We start from the raw sequence: 22961 nt of genomic DNA, 5'->3' as shown, positions 1-22961 counted from the left end.
AGTGGGGCAAAATGGCGCCTGGGGTAAAATGGCCTCCTGCACCCCCCATGTCCCGTGGTAGCTACGCCCCACACACCTACTTACCTGAGCCGGCACCAAACAGCCCAGGCTCCCGCCTCCGAGGCCTGCCAGGGGGACAGCACCTGACTGGCTGGCTGCTCTACCTCCTCCTTAGGCAGGCAGCCTGCAGCGGTGCAGCCCAGGCCCAGGCCTGTCTGGCAGGCCTCAGAGGCTGAAGCTTGGGCTGCGTGGAGCAGCCAGAAGTGTGGTGGGTGGGTCAGAAGTGTGGGAGGCGATTTTCCACCCCCCACGTGACTCACCGGGGCGCCCGGGGCATTTGTCCCCAGATGTCCCCTTATAGCTAAGCGACTGGGCATGCATGACTTCTTTGGGAGGGGGTAGTTTAGGGCACATTTCAAATACTCATGGGGGAGCAAAGTTTTGAGAGCTGGTGACTGTTGACAGTTTAGAATGAGCTCCTCCTTCCCATCCCTGACTTGTGGTCTGCTGAGCCGCTACAAGCCCTAGACAGCCTGGAGTTGAATGTGGCAGAGGGGAAGAGGACAGACAATGGGTAGACCTGTCTCCTCAACTGATAGACTTGCCCTTCCCCAAACAGCCTGGGAAAGGGTGTGGGGACAAGAACAGAGGGCCTAATGGTCCTCTCATTAACAGCCTTGCTCAGGTCATGTAAACTGATGGCTGTGGCTTCCTTTATTGAGCCAATGCAACTCATAGCAGGTTTTCCGCCTTTCCCATTATCTTCAACATTTTCTAGCACTATTGTCTTTTTCCGTGAGTCTTTTCAGTGACTAAAATACTGTAGCTTCAGTTTAGTCATTTTAGCTTCTAGTAGTATAATTACTAGATAAAGCTTTTTTGGGGACTGTACTTTTATCAGGATGCAAAGGGGTGTGAGGTATGTTTAGTGTTAAAAAAAGGTAAAGGTAGTCCCCTGTGCAAGCTGGGTCATTACAGATTCATGGCGTGATGTCACATTACAATATTTACTAGGCAGACTATGTTTATAGAGTGGTTTGTCATTGCCTTCCCTAGTCAACTACACTTTATCCCCAGCAAGCTAGTTATTCATTTTACCAACCTTGGAAGGATGGAAGGCTGAGTCAGATGTGTAACTGGGGAGATGACTGGTGGGAACGGGCTTGAGCCCCAGGTGCTCCTTAGGGAGGGCACAGGAAGAGCCGCCACCCTAATTGATCTTGCCTGGCCTTGCTGCCTGGAAGTAAATTAACCTTAATTTCAAAGCAACCAGAGGATTTCGGGACAGTGAGGGGTGGGGGAATGGCCCACGTTCCCCAGCTGCCATGACAAAAAATTGATTGCTTTAAAATTAAGATTAATTTACTTGGCAAGCAGTTCTATGGTGCAAGGAGACTGGGGGTAGACAGAGACAGGCCAGGGAGGGCCCCCCTTCCCTGGTCTGTCCCTAGTCTCTTCCCGGCTGCAGCTCTGTTCACCTGAAAGTACATTAATCTTAATTTTAAAGCAACTAAGGCTTTTATTTTGTGACAGTAAGATGAGGGGATGTGCCCCCCACCGCTGCTGAAATTCTTTCCCTTCCTTCTATCTCCCTTCTTTATCCTCTCCCTTCCCCCTTCTCACTCCTCTCCTTTCACTCTTCCCCCCATTTCTCTCCTGATGGAGGATACACTACTGAGTAGTAGTGTGTGAGAACAAGATCTTGGAGTACGGGTGGACAGTAAGTTAAATGTGAGCAGTCAGTGTGATGCAGCGACAAAAAAGGATAATGCGATCTTGGGTTGTATCAATAGGGGCATAACATCCAGATTCAAGAGGTTGAGGGGGAAGTGCAGTTTGAGAGCTTGCCTTGAGCACCATTTTCTGTAGATATGCTCCTGGGCTAACCTTGAGCCAGCTACCTAAAACAGATTTCTATCAAGATCAAACTCAGGTCATGAGCAGAACTTGGACTGCAGTCCTGCAGTGTACCTTAAGGCTCTTTTGGTGTTTACCATGCCAAAATTATGTGTGCTGTATTTTAAAAATGTTTAGGAAAAGGCTAGGCTGAAAATTTTAGTTCTTGGGTTTGCTTGTTTATATGTGCAGATGATCAGAAGGAATATTAAAACAGTATAGACAGATAAAATAATGCAAAAGTGTAATTTTTCACAGTGAGCAACATAATTAATTCTATCATTTAAAAGGATTATATGTTGCTCATATACCATACGTATATATAAAGAAAAAAATGTCTAATTTGTGTTGGGGGGGGCATCATTTTGTACTTTTGCTCCCATTCAAAAAATGTAGACCTGTTCCTGTGAGCGCCCCCCCCCCCCCCCCCCGCGCAGAGTGATTTCATCACAGTCCCTTCCCGTTTCGCCGAGAATTCTGGCTCTGTCATTTTGGGTTCAGCAGAGGTAGGGAAAACTACAGGTAGCCGAACAGTCAACAAGAGTCGGCACATTTAGACGCCTGACGCCTTCTGCAGCCAGAGTCTTCCGGGGGAGCGTGCACGGGTGCCTTTGGGCCAGTTGAATATTTGACGAGCTTCTTATAGTCTTGCTGCCACGCTCACCGGCCGTCCTTCTCTGATAGCAGCAGCTGGGTAGAAATGTTCCAGGAAACAAACACGCTCAGGCTCGCCCCTTTCGGGCGTGGTGATCAAGCGCTCGGGCCACCGGCCAAGTCTCGACTCCAGTGGCGCTTCGCCTTGTCTTTCCCCATAGCCTCAGCCAGGTTCAAGTTTCGCCATTCGTCTCAGTTTAGAAGTCTATCTGTCCGTCCTGTTTTTGTATCCCGCCCTTTCTTCAAGGAGCTGAGCCAGCGCCACATCTTATCCCGACTACCGCCCTGTGAAGCAGGTTAGGCTGAATGTTCACCACGGAGACAGTGAAGAGGTTGCCTGTGTCCAACACTGCGACTACCATCGAGTCTCCTCCCATTCTCTCTTCCCCCCTCCCTTCCCCCGAGATCCAAAAGCATTCTTGGGGAAGAGGCAACCAACTACGCTCTCTTCAAGAGCTGAAGGGAAAAAAAGTGACAGCAGTCACCACCCGCCCAAGCGACGACAGCTACTCTGTGGAGAACCTTTCACGTTGTGTCTGGCACGGGCGCCGACCGTCAAAGGACGTTAAACTGACATGAACAAGCGGGGGCGGCGAAGTCAGAAACGAACCGCCCCCGCCGAAAGGCATCCCCTGTCCCTTTCAACGGCTCCCGCGTGCCGAGGAAGTTTGAGAGGAAGCCACGCCTAGTCCTGCGCGGCCGGGAGGGGACGGGGAGCTGCCTCGCGGGGAACCGTTAGAAGCGGTTGCCCCGTCGAACTGTTCGCCCAGAGTGGTCAGTTACAGGGAGTGGAGGAAGAGGGTCGCACGCGCGAGTTGTGCTCGGGGGTGACGTCACGAAACATACACACACGCACACCCCGCTCGCTTGTTCCAACGCCCTCCCGCCACGCTCCCCCCACCCCCCGTCAGTCAGTCACTGGTCGGTTGGTTTCTCGCTTTCTCCAACCTTCCCTTCCTTCTTCGCCTGGCCACCCGCTCGCTTGGCTTTCTTTCTCTCCCCCGGCTGCGTGCTTTACCCCGGGAAATTCCCTTAGCGCCACCTCTTCCCTCCCCTTTCCTCTTTTCGCTTCCCCCCCGCCTTTCTGCCCCATGTTCGGTCCGGACAAACTATTGGGGCAGCTGTCCAAGCTGGACAGATACGGGAATATGGCGACCGTGGGGGATTTTAACCCGCTCAGCGCCAACATCCCTGCGACGAAGGTGGAGGTGTCCGTGTCGTGCAGGTGAGACATGGGCGGGGGTGGGCTTTGCTTGCAAGGGGGAGATTCTCTGTCCCTCCCACTCACAGTTGTGCTTGAAAAGTCCGTTTATGGGATGTAGTGGGGCAAAAGTGGTATTTTTGATGGGCTTCTAGGGGTGGAGGAACTGTGGACTAAAACCTATGTTGTTTATTTCCTGGTGCGTATTTAGGGGTAGGATCAGGTGTGGTGGGTTGGTGAAATTCCTCCCAGCTGTGATGCCCCTGTGGCTAACCCCCGCAGTACAGAAGGGTCCAGGCACATGAATTTCCTTCCAAACACCCGTCCCTCCATGGATGGGAGTAGAAAATCATTACCACCCAATGGAGTCCAAAACACAACTAGGAGTCTTGTGGTGCCTTTAATAGTACATGGAAGCTTATTCTGGAATACAATCATTGATTCCTTTTTAAGGTGGCAAAAGACTCCCTTTTTTTCCAAAACCCCCCATATGGGATATATGAAATATGGGGATATATGAAATTAGTGCGATTTTCAACATTGTTCTCTTATTTCTGTTGGAAGTTGGAAGTATTTGTGTGTATGAAATCTGTATGCAACTGTGAGTTGTGTGAATGGTTCTCTGAAGTGAACAGCACTAAAAATAAGAACATAAGAACTAGCCTGCTAGATCAGACCAGAGTCCATCTAGTCCAGCATTCTGCTACTCCCAGTGGCCCACCAGGTGCCTTTGGGAGTCATATAATATGACTGGAAGGAGGGAGAAAAAGAGGGGGGATAGGAATGTACAAATATTGACAGCAGTGAGAGTGTTAGTCTCCCTTCACCTGGTCTTCTGAAAATGCTGGCCCTCCCCCTCCCCCCCTTGCTGAAAAGTCCTGAAATGTCTTTCCTCTGTGCAGAGAGGAAATGGACACTGTTTCCCTGCCATTTGGCATTCACTTTCACTGGGTGTACTAAGATCTGATTCCCCCTGGAATAGTTCCACCCCTGTTGCCCCTCTGATTATCTAATTTACCTTCTCATGCTTTCCTAGGTTTGTCTATGGCTGTGTGGGAGCATCAGACATTTCTTCTGTTTACAGTTGTTCCCTGTATATGTTGCTGGGCTCTTCTCTGCCCCATTTGTTCTTATTGCATATAACTGAGGGTTTGAATATGACAACACTCTGTGCCTCTCTGAAAATGCAGTTTCTACATATGAGTGAAGAGGACATAATTTCATTTGGTAGTCATCTCTGTTGGGACCAGACTTTCTTTCTGTAGTGGATTAGGATGGAGAATCCTGTCTTTTGTCAGTGAGGGCTTGGGATCCAAATCTGAAGTAGTCCTTTTGCCTTTAGTGTCCCCATTGTGTAATGTTCAGGGTAGAGTCAAAATCCTTTTTCTCCTACAGTCGTTTATTTTAGAAGTTTCTCCACCCACTGGGTATGGAGCAGTACTGCAATGATTTATTCCCAATGTCTGTTAAATATCAGAAATTTGCCTTTGTTTTAGGAATAGGTCAGTGAGAATCCGTAAACCTGGTTACAAATCAGCTTAATATTCAGTGTCTTTTCATGTCAGCCCCCTGTTACTAGAAGTAAATGGTAGGGAAATATTGACTTAATTAGCTCAGTGCAAACACAAGAAGAACCATGTGTGTTACTGTTGTTTACTTATAGAGACAAGGATGATAACAATAAGATTTTTCAATCACATGCTATCCTGAAGAAATTGTTTAAAATTAACTGAATTGACCATTCAGTCTGGTATCTTTCCACTGCCACCCTTTTCTCCTACACCACAAATGTTTTGCTTGTGGAAAGGGTTGTTTGATGAGTGGGTGTTAATGTTTAAAGGAGTGGAATATGTAAATAAAGGGAAAGGTAGGGGGAGAGAAAATGAGTTTATAGTGAATATTAGCAACTGAAGTCAACATTATCGCTTGGTTTCTGTTGCACATTTTATTTTATAAAAAGCTGTATAGAATCTCAAGTCTTAGGACATTGATTGAACTAATTTAGCTTTGTTGCTCATGCTTGGAGAGAAAATAAATCTTATGGATATGCACATTTTTTTCTGTTCCGTAATATGAGGACACTCCCCTTCCCCCCATTTATTGCCTCCAGATTCAGTTAGTTTGATCTTTAATTCTGAAAAATCGGTTGGGGAACAGTTCTTTTAAAAATATCTGGTGAATTTTCAGAGGTTTTTGCTGGCAAGAAAACCAGAGGGAAACAATACTGCTTCTTTTTCTAAGATATGTTTTCTATCTCATAACATTTATTATTTATGTCACACTAGTTTATAAAATATCTGTCTGAAATAGCAGATTGTAGGTGTATGCAGTGATCAGAGAATAGGTATCTTGTTCATATCATAATTCAAATTTAGGAACTGGAGACTGTTATTGGCAAAACATAGTATGATCCAGCTTGTACTAGATGTTTGGAGCCAGGTTTGTCAGGGAAGTAGTGTTTGTCAGGGAAGTGGTGTTTAAGGATAACTGTGTCTTGTGTACAGCATAATACCCTTGGTTGGTTACTGTGCTGAAGTGTATCATGCTGTGGAAAATTTTGTGCCTTTTCAGAGATGGCTACTTATGAAGAAAGAATATTGGGCAAAGTAGACAAGCTAATGTAGGTCTGGAAGAACAAGTGGTGCATGATTAGAAACTTTTGCACTTGATGTGGATGACTTGAAATTTTCACTTTTATCCAGCTGTTTGCACATCTGATAATAAAAATTATGTGAAAATGTAGGAATCTGAATTAATGGTCCATACTAGGAGTATGCATTCAGATATGCTGACCCCCCCCCCCCCCCGCAGGCTATCCAGATGAAACTGAAAACTGAAAAAAGAGACGTTTTCAGCTTTTGGGGGTTTTTTTGCAGTCCATGTATGGGCGCAGGGGGATTCTTTTTTTAAAAAAAAAGCTTTAAATTTTAAGCCTCCTTTAAACATACCTGAGCTAGTTCTCAGGTGAGTTCTGCTGGATTGGCACTGGAGCTTTCCTATTTGGCCAATGGGTGCAATGCATTTTTGCTAAACTGCTCCAGTCTTAATGTGAATTACAACAATCTATAGAGAGGGGAGAGGGGAGGCAGAAAGTTAGTGTGGCCAATCGAGAAAACACTGCTCTTTGGCCAATCACAGAAGGTGTAGATGGCTGCTTCAGTTCCCTTTGCTGGATACAGAATACAGGATGGAAAAATTAGATCAGAAGAAAGATTTGATAGGAAAAGACTCCCATATAATAAGGAAACTACTTTTTGGAATTTAGAAAAAGACTAGTCTAAGATTTAGTCCAATTTCTCCTCTAAAATCTCCTATGGAAGCTTATTATGATAGTGAGACAAGAAAGAAGAATGATATACTCTGTAAAGAAGTGATTAATAGGGAAGGAACTATCAAGTCATGGAAAGAGATAAAAGATGAAGGAAAGATAACACAATGCTTGATATATTTTCAATTAATGTTCAGAATTAAAATCAAAAGGAGGAAGTTTAAAAGACATGACAGTATTTGGAAAAGAGATTTCATCACAGAAACAAGATTTGTTGGGAAGGATATATAAAATCCTGGTTAAATATGAAACCGAACCAGAGCAAATAAAAGTTTGCATGGTAAAATGGATGCAAAACCTCCAAGAAGAAATTACCTTCCAACAATGGGCATTATGGTCACAAAATATTACATTTATTAATATTAAATGTCAAACACAGAGGCGGAGCAAAGGGAAACTGCGCCCAGGGTGCGCACGTGCCCTGGGCCCCTGCCAGGGTATTGCCTGCCCCTGCCCCGGAATGCCCCACCATGCCCCCTTGATAGCCCAGCCACACCTCCACAGCTGCTCCGCCTGGGGCATCACCCCCCACCCGGAGGCGCTACGCCACTGGTCAAACATTAAAAGAGAACTGGTACAAAATGTTTTACAGATGGTATATGACTCCCAAAGACATTATGCTAATGAGCAAAAATAGTAACAGACTTTGCTGGAAATGTCAAGAAGTTGTTGAATCCTTCTTTCACATGTGGTAGACTAGAATTAAAAAGTATTGGGTGGAAGTTCATGTGAATATGTGCAAAAAATATGTGAATATGTGCAAATATGTGAATATGTGCAAAAAATATTCAAGACTAAATTCCCTTTTGCTGCTAAGATAATATTACTTGGTATTTTCCTGAGAACTTTCCAAAGAAACTTAATGAATTACGTTTTTATATGTTAATGACTGCCAGAGTGTTAATAGCATCAAGCTGGAAGACTGAGAGTTGCCCAAATATAGAGACTTGGGAGGATAAAGTAAGAGAATATGCTGCCATTATGAAACTGACAAACTTTGTAAACAGAAAGTCAAAATCTGAGTTTGATGAGAAGTGGGAAGCATCTTTCCGGTATGAGGCTGAATCAATAACATATACATATTAATAGTTAAGGTTATAAGTATTTGTTAAATTGGTATGTATCAGTGAGTGTTAATGAAATAATCTAATAATAGAATGTTAGTTGGGATAAAAGACAATAGAAGACTCTCTCTCAAAGTGGCATTATATTTATGTGTTAATTTGCTAGAATATTAAGTTCCATTTCATTTTTGTGTTTTAGTATTATGGCTAGGTATTTTTTCTGTTTACTATTCCTGTATTATTTTTTCTGTTCTTCTGTTCACTTTATTCTTTATAATTATTTAGAGAAAATCAGTTAAAGTTATTAATAATAAGACCAGTTGCTGGATACAGTTGTTCCTTCCCCTACCACAATGTCTTTCTCCCCGGGGTAGCCTGATGTGTGTGTGGGGAGTCACCTGGCACAGCCTTGAGCAGCACTATTCCCTCACTGGTTGCCAATGCTGCTGATGGGGGTTTGAGGAATCTAGTGTCCAGTGGGTGAGTGGGCATTGCGACATGTCCATGGGTAGGGACTTGCCACCAGGAGAGCATGCACAGACACTAGAGGTCATGTGCTCCCTGGTAGCAGCTGCACCCTTCCTGCACCCTTCAAAAATGGTGGCAGTTGGAGAACAATAGATGCCCCCCACATCCCCCCACTTTCCCTTGTGTTCTGGCCCTTCAGTGTGACTGAATGTTGTGGCTACCCCTCACCTGGGTTGGGGGTCCCTGACATGGGGACCCAGGACCAGGTGGACAAAGTTTGAAAAGACCACCACCGGAGATATTTTTTTATATAACTCAGGAGACTCATCCATCTCTTACAGTCAGTAGCAACAGTGGAGACTCATCCATTCCTTACAGTCAGTGGTCCCTTGCCCATTAGGTTGCTTTGATGGCAAAGATGGTCTTGGTTGAGGGGTGCTAGTGGTGTGCCAACTCATTCAGCCACTCTGCTCCTGTGGACTAGGAGTCCCTGCATCAAGCTCAGATGCATCCGAGCTACTGTTTGGTTTCCCTTACCCAGGACTGCCCATGTCCCCATCAGCTTATGTCCCCATCAGCACAACACCTATTGATATGGTGGTTACCATGCCACATATGCAAATAAACGGCTAGGGTGGGTGTGGATTGGGTGTTGCCCTCTGGATGGAGGGAAAATGCGAGAAGGCCTGTCTCCATCAAAACCCCTGTTTTTGATGGCTCCAAGGGTGAATCAGTATCTGGCTTAGAGGTCTGTAGGGGCATTGGGTCTACATCTCTGGATCCATAGCTGTTTCTGCACAAACACTATCCCTGGGGCGCTGAACGCTCCATTGTTGCAGTATTGCCAATAACACCGACAGCACAACACTGTAATTGGCTGTGCGGAAACAGCCTTTGTGGATTGCACTATGTCTTGAAACCAATTGAAAATATGATAGCCACTGTGAGGGTTTTTTCCTTCGTTTTTTATTTTGTGCTAAGGTTTAATTTCTCCTTGAACATCCATCATGTCTCCATATGTTATAAAATCAGAATTTTTCATGATATTCTTATCATAATAAGCTTTTGTAGATACAATACAAGAGCCTTTATTGGCATAGTTTTAATGTATCCTCCCCAAAGAAAATAATAACAAAGAATATCCTAATAACATAGTGACACTGAAAAATTAGAAAGAACAGAGCTATCCTTTAAAGTGTACAATTTCTAGTAAAAACTTGACCACCAATTCACTAACTACAGGATCAGAATTGTTTAACAACTACCTCAAGAATTCTTGGCAGTCCTATTAGATCGCCTTAACAAAAAAAGTGGGGGAGGAGGACAATATTTTGGGTGCTGTGTGGTTTCCGGGCTGTATGGCCGTGTTCTAGCAGCATTCTCTCCTGACGTTTCGCCTGCATCTGTGGCTGGCATCTTCTGAAGATGCCAGCCACAGATGCAGGCGAAACGTCAGGGAGAATGCTGCTAGAACACGGCCATACAGCCCGGAAACCACACAGCACCCAAGTGATTCTGGCCGTGAAAGCCTTCGACAATACAGGACAATATCTTATTTATATTAAAATATCTTCTTTCCCCCCGAGCATCTCAGAACACAACAATACAAATATTGAAAATTAGATGAAATAATAAACATTCAAAGTACACAAAACTATGTTTAAAAGCTAATCAAAAAGCATCTAATGCCCCACTAGCAGGTTATTTGCTCTTTACTTTGGCTGTCCACAAAGCCGTGTGGGTTGTTTGTTTTTTGCAATCTTGCCAGAAATTTGAGACAATAGAGTCTTCCCCCTAACTTCTTCTGGGAGGCTGGGAGTATGTGGAAACCACTGAAAAAGCTCAAGCAAGGACTATTGCCTTGGTAGTACTGACGGTAGATCTTGCTGGGAAGAATGAAGCTTCCACATGGGAACATAAAGAGTGGTCCTTCAAGTCTGAGGACTTCAGGTTGTGAAAGGCTTTGAAGCTGATAACTAGCACCTAGGGTTGGTCAATACTAAAGAAATTCGGTAAAATTCGAATTTGGGTATTTTGGGGCATAAAATGATTTGTATGCCCGAATCCGAATCATAGCCGATTCGGATATGCCCGAAAATTCGGGTAAATCCAAAAAATTCGGGTCCGTTTTATTATTTTTTTGAATTTTTTGTGTTTTTACACGTTTTGGCCATTTTAAAGCTAGCACTAGACTTTCAGGATACCATCTGGAGATCGGGTCCTGATGATTCTCCCCAAGTTTGGTGCAGTTTGGTTCAGGGGGGGCAAAGTTATTGACCCTCAAAGGGGTGCCCCATCCCCCATTGTTTCCAATGGAAGCTAACAGGAGATGGGGGCTACACTTTGAAGGTCCATAACTTTGGACCCCTGAACCAAACTTCACCAAACTTGGGAGCATCATAGGAGACAGTACTCGCATGATACCCTGAAATTTTGGTGACAGTAGCTCTAAACTGCACCCCTCACAGTCACTCAAAAGAAATTTGCCCAGATTCTGTGCTCTGTAGTGGCTGGCTGGCTCCATTACAGTTAATGGGAGGAGTGCACATTTCTCATGGTAAACCCACAAAACTTTCAGGGTGTCTTCAGGAGAGTCTCTTCATGACACCATCCAGGTTTGGTGACCGTTGCTCCAAGGGGTTCAATGTTATGGGTAGGGTCCATCTCCCACTGCCCCCATAAGCAAAGTTCCTCAAACCTGGATGGTGTCATCCAAAGACTCTCCTTCTGAAGATACCCTGAACATTTTGTGACTGTACCTTGATAAATGTGCACCTCACAGCCCTCCACCAGAAATTCCCTATTGACAGCAAATGCAGAAGTCACTGCAGAAAAAAAAGAATCTTGGGCAATTCTTGTGGGTGATTCGCAGGGGCGCATTTTAGACATATCAGCACCAAAATATCAGGGTATCATCAGGAGACTGTTCACCCCTAGCTTGGTGCAGTATGGTTTAGGGGGGCCAAAGTTATGGACGCTCAAAATGGTAGCCACCATCTCCTTAGCACTCATTGGAAACAATGGGGGAGAGGGGCGCCCGTTTGAGGGGCCATAACTTTGGCCCTCTGAACCAAACTGCACCAAACTTGGGTGTCATCAGACAGTCTCCCCGATGATACCCTGAAATTTGGTGCCACTAGCTTTAAAAAATTCCGATTTTCATGTTTCAATCGCTTCCTGCAACATGAAGCCTGCTGGAGTGAGTGAGCGATTGAAACACATAAACCAGCATTTTGAAAGCTAGTGACACCAACTTTTCAGGGTATCATCAGGAGACTGTCCTGCTGATACCCCAAAAGTTTGGTGCAGTTTGTCAGGGGAGCCAAAGTTATGGACTCTCAAAGGTGTAGCCCCATCCCTATCAGCTCCCATTTAAACAATGGGGATAGTTGCACCCTTGAGGGTCCATACCTGAACCAAACTGCACCAAACTTGGTGGGCAACATCAGGACAGTCACCTGATGATACCCTGATAATTTGGTCGATACATCTCAAAATGCGTCCCCAGTGGTAATTTGCCCAGGTTTGCTCAGTTTCTGCAGTGACTTAGCTGTATTGCTGTCAATGGGGAATTTCTGGTAGAGGGCTGTGAGGTGCACATTTCTGAGTAGGAGTCACAAAACCAGTATTTCAGGAGGTAACTATTCAGGTTTGGGGAATTTTGCTTCAGGGGCTTTAATTCTATGGGACCCAAAAAGGGTAGGGCCCATCTCCCACTGCCCCTGAAGTAAAGTTCCCCAAACCTGGATGGTGTCATCCAGAGACTCTCCTGAAGCTACCCTGAAAGTTTTGTGGGTTTACCATGAAAAATGTGGACTCCACAGCCCTCTATCAGAAATTCCCTATTGACAGCAATGCAGCTAAGTCACTGCAGAACAAAGAATCTTGTGCAAATTTCTGGGGGTGCCTGCAGGGGGTGCATTTGTAGATGTATCGGTACCAATATTTCAGTGTATCATCAGGAGACTGTCCTGATGATACCCTCCAAGTTTGGTGCAGTTTGGTTCAGGGGGGCCAAAGTTATGGACCCTCAAAAAGGGTAGCCCTCATCTCCTTAGTTCCCATTGGAAAGAATGGGGGATAGGGACACCCCTTTTGGGGGTCCATAACTTTGGCCCCCCTAAACCAAACTGCACCAGACTTGGAGGGTATCATCAGGACAGTATCCTGATGATACCCTGAAATTTTGGTGCTGATATGTTTAAAAATGCGCCCCCTGCAGGCCGAATCGTGAAGAAAACACCAAAAAATAAAAACGCAATTCGGCTGGTGATCCGATCTGTTAGGATTCGGACAGCTCAGATTCGGACCCTGCTTGTCCGAATCCGTCCGAATCAGTTCAGATTCGGTAAAAATTCGGATTTGGACTGTCCAAATCTCCAACCCTACTAGCACCTTGGATTGGACCTAAACACTGATCAGCATTTAGTGAAAGCACAGAATAGGAGTAATACAGACCTACCAGCTAACAAGATAGCAATTGGGATTTTATGCCTGCTGCTGTTTCTGGATCATTTTCAAGGGCAGTTAAGAACATAAGTTAAGAACATAAGAACAAGCCTGCTGGATCAGACCAGAGTCCATCTAGTCCAGCACTCTGCTACTCGCAGTGTCCCACCAGGTGCCTTTGGGAGCACACGTGCAGGATGTGAAAGCATTGGCCTTCTGCGGCTGTTGCTCCCTAGCACCTGGTCTGTTAAGGCATTTGCAATCTCAGATCAAGGAGGATCAAGATTGGTAGCCATAGATTGACTTCTCCTCCATAAATCTATCCAAGCCCCTTTTAAAGCTATCCAGGTTAGTGGCCATCACCACCTCCTGTGGCAGCATATTCCAAACACCAATCACATGTTGCGTGAAGAAGTGTTTCCTTTTATTAGTCCTATTTCTTCCCCCCAACATTTTCAATGTATGCCCCCTGGTTCTATTACGTTTCATGATAACATCTAGTTCATCTTCAGTGTTCTGTGCATCCCCACATTGTGACTTCACTCAGGCCGCGCTCTGATCGTTTTGCGCTTCCCATCGCTGCCAAGAGGCGGGCGCGCATAAGCCCGCTCGCATGAACGGCTGCCGAGGCCAGGCGGCTCCTTCAAGATGGAGCCGCCGCCTTTCGCCATTTAAATTCAGCCGGTGTTTAAAGTTGGTTGCGAGTTCACCACGCTGCCTCCCAACCCCTGGAGGTCGGAGGACAGTGTGGGCGGGCCGCGACCAGCAGGCTTACTCCAGCGGCAGGACACTGTGAGTGGGCGGAGACGGAGATAAGCGTCTTCCAGCCGCGCCGGGTTCGCGACCGCCGCTGGGAAGACGCTTCCTCCCCAACAACAAAGGGTTGTTGTTTAGAGCGGCCTGAGGCCGCCCTGGGGGGAGGGAAGCGCATCCAGGTCGCCGTTGCTGCGTTGCAGCAGCGGCGCCTGTGCGAACGGCGGCCTGGGGGTGGCGTTTTTACCGCCTCCAGGCCGTCGTTAATTGGCCGTGCGGAAACGGCCTTAGACTTGCTGCAGCATTTCTTACGTAGCTTAAAAACCCACCTGAGGACACATGTCACCCTTGGAACCGCTATGACATATTTTCTTGTTCAAATATTCCTGTGCTCTGTATGTGTGTGTGTGTGGGGGGGGTGCCCCCTCTCCCTCAGTCCCTTCTTCGCCTGTGATGGAATAGGTTCCTTTTTTTGAGCTCTTATATCTGAGGTAAATTTTCTTCTGTTTTCTCCTGTGTTTTTTTAAAGAAAAGGAAAGAGAGTGAGAACTGTTGTGTCTAGAAACTGGTGTTTTTCATCTTTCACTTGATTGCTGAGTAAAAAATTACTTCATGATCAGCTATATTAAGGCTGAAAGGGCTGCTTAGTCACTCTGCCTTATATTTTAAGGCTATGCTATTCATCATGACTAAAAATGGGTCAGAAAGCTTTATTTCAACTAGCATGACCTCTGCCTCCTTTGTCTTGGCAAAGAACACAATGCCTGTAAGATGTATCAACAGTTTATGCTTAAGGTACCTTTTGCAGCTCATTGTGGGAGATAGCATGCTCTTCATCAGGTAAATGCATTCAGTCACCTACCCTCTCAGAATGCCCCTTCCTGTCCATCAGTCAGATCTGGGGGATCACAACCACCTCCTCATTGAACTCCAACCCTTCAGCTACCATATTAGTTTCATCTACGGTACATCTTTGGAATCTGGGGATGAAAAAGATGATGTATTACTTGGATTTGAGCTTAATTCTGAGGTGCGATTGGATCCATCTCCTGATGAATTGGTAGGAGACTCTACACCTGTTTCACCTAACAAAGACCTGTGTTTATATAGAGACAGGGACGTACTGCCCATGGGGACATGGGGGGTCAGATGACCCTGGCTGCTGACCATTTTGTCACATGGGGGCGCAAAATTGCCCCCCACACCTTTCCTCCTCCCCCCATCCATACACTCTCCCAACCACCCCCAACTCAAACCAGGCCATAGAGGGCCCATAAATAGCCAGCCCAGCACTGCCCTCTCCCACCCCCAAGCTCTTTGGGCCACAGAAGGCCCAGAGAAAGCACTCCCCATCCTAACTCAAGCCATCCTGCCGCCTTTCAAGTTTGCAGTGCTGCTGAGAGCTTGGTAAGAGCTTTCCCATGCTGTCCTTCTTCAGGATCACTGGGCTGCTGAGAGCCTGGCGAGAGCTTCCCTTCCCTGTCAACACTGATACAGTACAGTCAACTGGAAGCCCATGGACTATCATTGGGTCCTATATTGGACAAATTCAGTCTGCTTTCCCAAGCTGAGGTGGAGAAGACCCTGGCAGCTATGAGAGCAACAACCTGTTTTCTGGACCCATACTCTAATGCACAGGTGTCAAACTTGCGCCCCCTCCAGATGTTATGGACTACAGTTCCCATCATCCCCTGCCAGCACCTCTGCTCTAATGGCTGGTTGAAGCCAGTGGTGAGAGTGTGTGATAGTCCTTCTTGTCAAACTGTCCTTGGAGAAGTGGTATATTTCCAGAGGGGCTAAAGGAGGCAGTAGTGAAACCGCTTTTGAAGAAATTCCTTTAGATTGGTCAACTACCATCCGGTTTTGATTTTATTGTTTGCACACTTTTACCAACTGGGCATAATTAGTGACATTTGTGGGTAGTGCTCTTTCATCTTGTCTAGAAATGCATTGCATAAGTCAGAACTTATTCTAGAGCACTTTCATTCCAGATATGGTTGCAACAAGGACTCACTTTTTCCCTTAAATTATAGAAAAAATTAAGAAAGGACCACATGTGGAGCTACTTGCATATTCTTGGCTCTCCTGTAAATTGTCTATCAATTGAAGGGAGTTATATTGTGAATACTTCATTGTAAACCTGTGCATACTATGTAGCAGTGTCCAAAAAAGTGGACAATGATAGAAGAAATAAAGGACATAATACAGAAAATATTTCAGTGCCATTTTACAGCTCAAGTAATACATAATATGGCACTGCTCTGTATTCATTCATAATTTACCGCTCCAATATGTTACAAATGTAGTAAATTAGCCTTGCAAAGAGATTGAAAATATAAGAATTCTTCTAATTAACTTTGATTCTATAGCTGTAGCCCTTCCTTGAGATGTTAGATCTGGCTAGAGTGATCTATACTCTGCTTACTTCTAGGTTATATTACTGTAAGACATTGTACACGAGGCTGCCTTTTGACAAGCCAGGGTAGCTGTCAAGTGCTGATTACAGACAACATATCTTGGAATGATACTCAAAAATTTCTCTGCCTGTCTGTTATTTCCAGGCTCAGAGCCCCATCCAAAGGGGGTAATCTGCTTCTCGGAGCAGTGTGCTGCCACACCAGTGAATTCACCGACCCTGGGGCACTTACCCGAGCAGAGGGGGAAATCCTACCAGCACGTGGCTGCCACTGCCCCCTGGTGCTGGAACGGGGCACAGGACACCATGCCAGTGTCCCACTGCTGCCACCGCCAATGTAGTGGGGTTGGGATCAGTGGTGGAACTTAAATTAGTTGGCTCCCACTTAGCCTTTGCTGGCATTATGCTGGTGGGCCACAGTCTGAACTCAAGCCAGACTTTTGATTGACGTAAGTTCATTGCAGCCTATTGAGGCTTCTTGGCAGCGGAGTGGCTGTTGCACTTTGTGAGCCTCCCCACACCATCAGGGAGCTTCTTTGGGAATGGCAGTGCCATGCTGCATCAGCGCTGCAGCCTGCTGCCTCCAGCGTGGATGGAGCTGTCAGTCTCTAGTACTAGAATACTAGATATGAGCATACCTGAAACTCCAAATTCACATCATAGATCCTGTTTCATGATCTCCCTGATTGTGAATGAGATTGGTGGTTATAAAGATTAGGACCTCTTCTATTGTGGCATCTGCTCAAAGAAAGAGCTCCCAGATATCTGGTAATGATGGGCAGGCCACCAATTCGTGCTGCTGCCCACTGACACTCAGCTGGACAGTGGGCAGAAGCAGTCTGGTGGAAGGTGCAAGTGCTCTGTGTCCTCTGTGCCATGATGTCACTTCTGGGTTGATGTGGAAACACTGGCATTGTGCTGGGGTGACTCTCTAGCTAACTCTTCCCAACTATTTGGAAATCGTAGAGTTTTTTGGCAAGTGCTACAGCATTCCCTGCACGATTCTGGCTGTTCTGTAGCACCATGGAAATGGCATCATTGCATATAGATCGCCATATCCAAACTTATCGCCCACTGCTTGCCAGAAGGGACCTGGCAACCCTGCCTCTAAGTCTGGTGATGACGACCTTGTTAAGTTTTTACCCCCTGAATCTTTTGATTGTGATTTAAGACCCCTCTCCTTTTAATGTCTTTTGGTGTTTTATGCTGATTGTGATACATGAGGTTTGGGTTGATTGCATTTGTAAAAAAAACTCTGCTGGTTTTATTCTTTTTGGTGTTGATTTTACTTTTGTTTTACACTAATGCAATTATACAAAAGAATGAACAATATGCTACAAATACAGTTCTCATTTTCTACTCAGATATTAATTCTACTGAGTTCCCTGGAATTTTTTTTTTGCTTGAAAACTCAAATAGTCCATGACATGAAAAATGCATCATAAATAGTGTATAAAAATATTGCTTGTTAAATGTTGTGATCTCAAGAGAGAAAGCCAACGTATTTGCTTAAAATTTTAAATTATCTTACCATTTAAATCTGTTATTTATGTAATGATTTCATTTTCATTAATATTACTGTAACAGAAATAAAATCTAGTTTTTTCCATTCATAGAAACCTTTTGGACAGAGACACATTTTCAAAATCTGATCCAAGTAAGTATTCCTTTCATTCTTGATTATTAGAATTTGGTAATGATGGGGGAAGTTGTCAGCTTTCCTATTTTTTTTTGTCCTATTTATTTCTTATAGTTAAATGCTTTTTTCCCATACTTCTGTGTAAATTTTGCAAGGAACTGGATTAAAAGTCTCTTTTTGTCTCTTTTTGTATTCAGAAATAATTGAGTAATTATTTCATAGTACAGCTTGTGAATTAATTATTCAGTACTAACATGGATATCAACATATCCTTTAACACAATGTTAGTGGTAAGCAATAGGTTTCATGTACTAGAGTACAGATTTATTTACACAAGCAATAGGTTTCAAGTACTAGAGTACAGATTTATTTACACAAGTATTACATATCATGGCCACAATTATTGTGATCATAGTATGTAATACTTGTGTAAATAATCCACCTTCTAATAGGGTTAGATCCTGCTGAAAGCTTCCATTTTGACAGGTCCTTTCTCCTACAGCATTTTTGATTGCACCTTTATCTTGTTCTGTGGATCATGTGTCCCCCAGGAGCAACATTCTGGAAAGCATATTGGGCTGCCATGGGAGGGAAAAGACAAGAAAATCTTGCTCCACTGACAAAAATCCAATCCCTTACATCTGTGGAGATGTACTATGGGTTACAAACCATGACCAGCTAATGCTGTTTTTGAGGCACATATGATACAGCCCCTTGTGGGACTATGCCACTTGAGCATGCAAGTGAGGTTTGCTTATTTGAATATTCCCCCCATAAATAGTGTTCACAACTGACACAGTGGAGGAAGGAAGATTCTAAACCAGGCCCTGTTTTATAACAATTTTCATTTAATTTTTAATAAGAACATCTTTGAACTGACTGGGAATGAAGGAAACCAAGAGCACAATAATTCAGTATAGCTGTTTGGGTCTTTTGGGTTCTGTCTACTTAGGGCAAAGGTCTGCAACCTGTGGCTCTCCAGATGTTCATGGATTACAATTCCCATCAGCCCCTGCCAGCATGGCCAATTGGCAGGGGCTGATGGAATTTGTAGTCCATGAACATCTGGAGAGCCACAGGTTGCAGACCCCTGACTTGGGTCACCCACTGGCCATAACACTATATATGCCAATGTGAACAAATAAAACATTTCCCTAAGATTATCCACTGCTGTAAAACCTATATTCTTGATTTTGTTTTGTGAAATTCTAGTTGCAGAATAGAATATTTATAGAACAGTTTTGTTTTCCTCATTGCTAATAAGTGTTTTTAATCTGCTTGGCAATGTATAGAATATTTGCAGTATAATCTTCTATATGTTTATTCAGAACCAAGCCTCTCTGAGTTTGGTGGGCTTACTCATAAGTGTATTATGAACCTGTTAGCAATCACAGTTGAATTTTGTATGCTTATTTTTGAATGAACAAATATAGGATTATTTTTATTTTATTTATTTATTTATTATTTAAATTTATAGACTGCCCAATCCCCAAGGGGCTCTAGGCGGTGCACAACATCATCCATGTACAATATATAACAAGGTTCACAATAGTGACTGTATGTACTAAAATTCATTAAAACCATTACACTGTGAAAGAAGCCGGGAGCTATACGTGCTGTTGCTCCTATATAAACTGAGGATGTCATGTCCCCTTCCCTCCCATCCCCCATGGCCTCTGCTTTTGTACAAGCCACATGGCACAAAATGCCAGGTTTTCCCTCCTGCTGCTCCTTTCTCCTGACCTGCTGCATGCAGGAACCAAAAGTGTTGTTGGTTCTGTGCTCATGACCCTTTCCTGCATGTCCAAGTTCTTGAAATCAGTTGTCTTAAATGTGTGTAGTTAGCCTCAGAACACAACATCATCTGGCCAAAGGAGATTTACTCACCAATATGAAAAATACTGTTTTTGTGGAGATTGTGTATATTGATACATTAATAGTATCTAGGCATAATATGTTCTACTACTTTATTTCAGCATTGGTCTTAAGAGTAAGTTAATCATCCCCCACCCACCTCACCCACCTCACAGGGTGTTTGTTGTGAGGGGGGAAGGGCAAGGAGATTGTCAGCCCCTTTGAGTCTCCTATAGGAGAGAAAGGGGGATATAAATCCAACCTCCTCCTCCTCCTCCTCCTCCTCTTCTTCTTCTTCTTCATCATCATCATCATCATCATCAGCATCATCTGGGTCTGCTGTATCCTGCTTAGTAGGGCTTAGTCCAGTGGTGAGATTCAAATAATTTAAGAACTGGTTCCGGTGGTTTGGATTCAAATAATTTAACTGGTTGTTCACAAGCACCATTTTAACATCCGGTTCTGCCAAAGTTTTCGAACCTGCTGAATCCCACCACTGGCTTAGTCTCAGAAAAATGTTTTTGGTATTGCACTGTGAGCCTTTTCTTTGTTTTTATATACCGTATATGATCATGCAAATCAAGAGTCCCCACCTTTTTTGAGCCTGCAGGCACATTTGGAATTCTGACAGGACATGGTGAGCACAGTGAAAAAAAATAGCTGCCATACAGGAGGCCACAGAATGATAGCCACAGCTTTAACTTCAGTAACACAATTTGGATCCTTGTGCTACTAAAGCAACATTTAATAAAAATCTGCATAGCCAATGAAGTTTCCAGTAATCAGTCAGAAGACTTGCAGAGCAAAAGCCCTACCTGGCCTTACCCACCTCTTTAAAACATTGGTGCCAGAAAAAGTGTTGGCGGGCACCATGTGGGGAAACCCTTAATGGTGATGATCAGTCCATCTGTTCATAACCACTTAGAGTGTTAAAACCTGTTGTTTAATTTTACTCAAAGAATTACAAGCTGGGTTGCTTATGTGTATATTTGAATGTTTTGTCTAATACCTTTTGTGTACAAATAATGATGATTGATTTAGAAATGCTATTAGAATATTTAGAATGACTTTGTAGAAGAAACTTAAATTGGCTTTTTATTTCTTTTTTCCACAGTCTGTGTTTTGTATACTCAAAGTATGGGAAATAAAGAATGGAGAGAGGTGATTATATTGTTACTTCTATATATGTATAGTACTGCTTGTTTGTATCAGTAGAAGTTAAAAATATGTAGCTTAGGTCTAGTTAAACCAGTGGTTCTCAACCTGTGGGTCGGGACCCCTTTGGGGGTCCAACGATCCTTTCACAGGGGTCGCCTAAGACTCTCTACATCAGTGTTCTCCATCTGTAAAATGGATAAATGTTAGGGTTGGGGGTCACTACAACATGAGGAACTGTATTAAGGATCGTGGCATTAGGAAGGTTGAGAACCACTGAGTTAAACAATGAAAGCCATTTGTTTTGTACAAGTATCAAATTTTTGAAAACATGTTCTTGTTATTAACCCTGTTGGTTCAGTTTTGCACTGCTAGTTACATTATAAAACATTGCTTGTGTCTAATCATGAAAGGTCAGTTTCATGTTTTGATGTATTTATGACTAGGTGAATAGCAGTGAGTGCAACTATACTTGGCTACCATTGCCTCTCTATTTTTTGTCCACTGTTGCTCAATGATTAAGTGAAGGCCTTAGTATCTTGTTGTAGTTCCTGGCACCACATAGTCGTATTTGGGTGGACTGTGGTAAGGCTGAGAGAGGGAAGTACCTGTGGTTCCTACCTGGGATTGCCTGTCTGCTATAGTTGTGAGAGTAAAGGGCAGAGTAGAAGGAGCCATGGTACCACTAGTGCACTCCAGGAGAGAAAAAAGGAAAATCATCTCTTCACTCTATTGGTGTATACCCCCCCCCCGAACCCCCCCCCATAAAAATCTATACCTACGTCCCTGGGCATATGTCAAAGTCAAGCTGAAATATAATATTATTGTAAGCTACCTTGAACCACGAGGAAGGTTGCAATATAAATATTTTAGTAAAAATAATAAATGATAATAAGCCTTCGACAATACAATAATAAATGAGTTAAAATCCTTGTCTTTACTATAATAACTCTGTTTTAAAATAAGAAAATTAAGTGGCAAAGTAAAGATGAAGTTGGTGGGCACATGGCAGTTCTTAGAGTGAAGACTAACAGCTTGACCCTATGAAAGGTACGCATTCCTAATGTGACTGCATTGCAAGAAAGGGTGCTTAACTCTGAATACAATTGGGTGGTTAAGACCAGACTAGATATTATGAAAGAAATGTAGGTTACCAATCCCATTTTACCTCATTCTTAATTGAAAAGGAGAATTTATAGGAGTTGGGCTGGTGAGGAAGCTTAATCCTTCTCTTGCTCACTGATTATTCTCATTCCACCCCTGGTCAATTCTGCTGCTCCTCTGTGAAACTGGAAGTAAGCCCTACTCTGGGGAGAAGCATCTGGAAGAGGGGGAACTTGCATTGGAGAATTGGCAGGTGTAGGAGGGATACTTCTCATCTACTCCTCCTCCCTTTAAAAGTGCCCATGTCTCCTTTTTCTTTATCCTGACTGAGATACTGCAAACGTGGCCCTTGGCTAGCCAAAGAAGCCTGGGCTTGTATAGGATTCTTTTTAGTAGGCTAGTTTGCTTATTAGTCAACAGTATCACTTTAGGTTTTGCAAAGGGCTTCGAAAGATTTATCAAGGGTGTGGCCGTATTTGCAGTAAAGGCAGGGACGTAGGTATAGATTTTTAGGGGGGGTTGGGGGCGGGGCCACGCCCCACCCGCCCCTGGGCCATGGCCATGACTCCACGTCCCCAGCCCCAGTGCTTATAAAAGCAGCTCTCCAAGGCCAGGGACAGCAGACTCTCCTGCCCTGCCCTCCCCACCACCAGCTGGGCTCCAAGCCAAAAGCCGGCAACCCCTTCTTCCCTCCCCTCTGGGCAGAGGCGTAGCTAGGGAAAATGGAGCTCAGTGCAAAATCTAAGCCCCCCCCGCCCCCGCGGCCACTGTGATGCTGGAATCCACCCCCAAACAGCATCCATTTCAATGGTGTTTAAACTAGAGAGCCCAAATTCTCCTTTTAAATCCACCTTAAAGGGAGAATCTGGGGTCCGCAGTTAAAACAACATTGAAAGTAATGCTGTTTTGGGGTGGATTCTCCCCCACCCTGAAACAGCATCACTTTCAATGTTTAAACTGGGGACCTCAGATTCTCCCTT

The 22961-nt window shown here is 44.3% G+C and overlaps 1 protein-coding gene across 2 annotated transcripts in view; it reads left to right on the top strand.

Annotated features, from left to right (window-relative positions):
* The first annotated feature begins 3045 nt into the window (after positions 1 to 3045).
* CPNE8 (copine 8) overlaps positions 3046 to 22961 on the top strand; it is a 65920-nt gene continuing 46004 nt past the window's right edge. Inside the window, exons 1-3 of one of the 2 annotated variants that reach the window (XM_048500582.1) lie at positions 3046 to 3775; positions 17846 to 17886; positions 20837 to 20883. In XM_048500582.1, the coding sequence (XP_048356539.1) occupies positions 3642 to 3775; positions 17846 to 17886; positions 20837 to 20883 (222 nt within the window). In that variant the 5' untranslated portion in view covers positions 3046 to 3641. The remainder of the gene's footprint in view (positions 3776 to 17845; positions 17887 to 20836; positions 20884 to 22961) is intronic. The other variant, XM_048500581.1, reaches the window with a different exon arrangement.

The sequence above is a fragment of the Sphaerodactylus townsendi genome, linkage group LG06, assembly GCF_021028975.2.
Source record: "Sphaerodactylus townsendi isolate TG3544 linkage group LG06, MPM_Stown_v2.3, whole genome shotgun sequence".
NCBI classification, from domain to species: domain Eukaryota; kingdom Metazoa; phylum Chordata; class Lepidosauria; order Squamata; family Sphaerodactylidae; genus Sphaerodactylus; species Sphaerodactylus townsendi.
The sequence above is the reverse complement of the archived record's forward strand: the minus strand, read 5'-3'. Positions and strand labels throughout refer to the sequence as shown.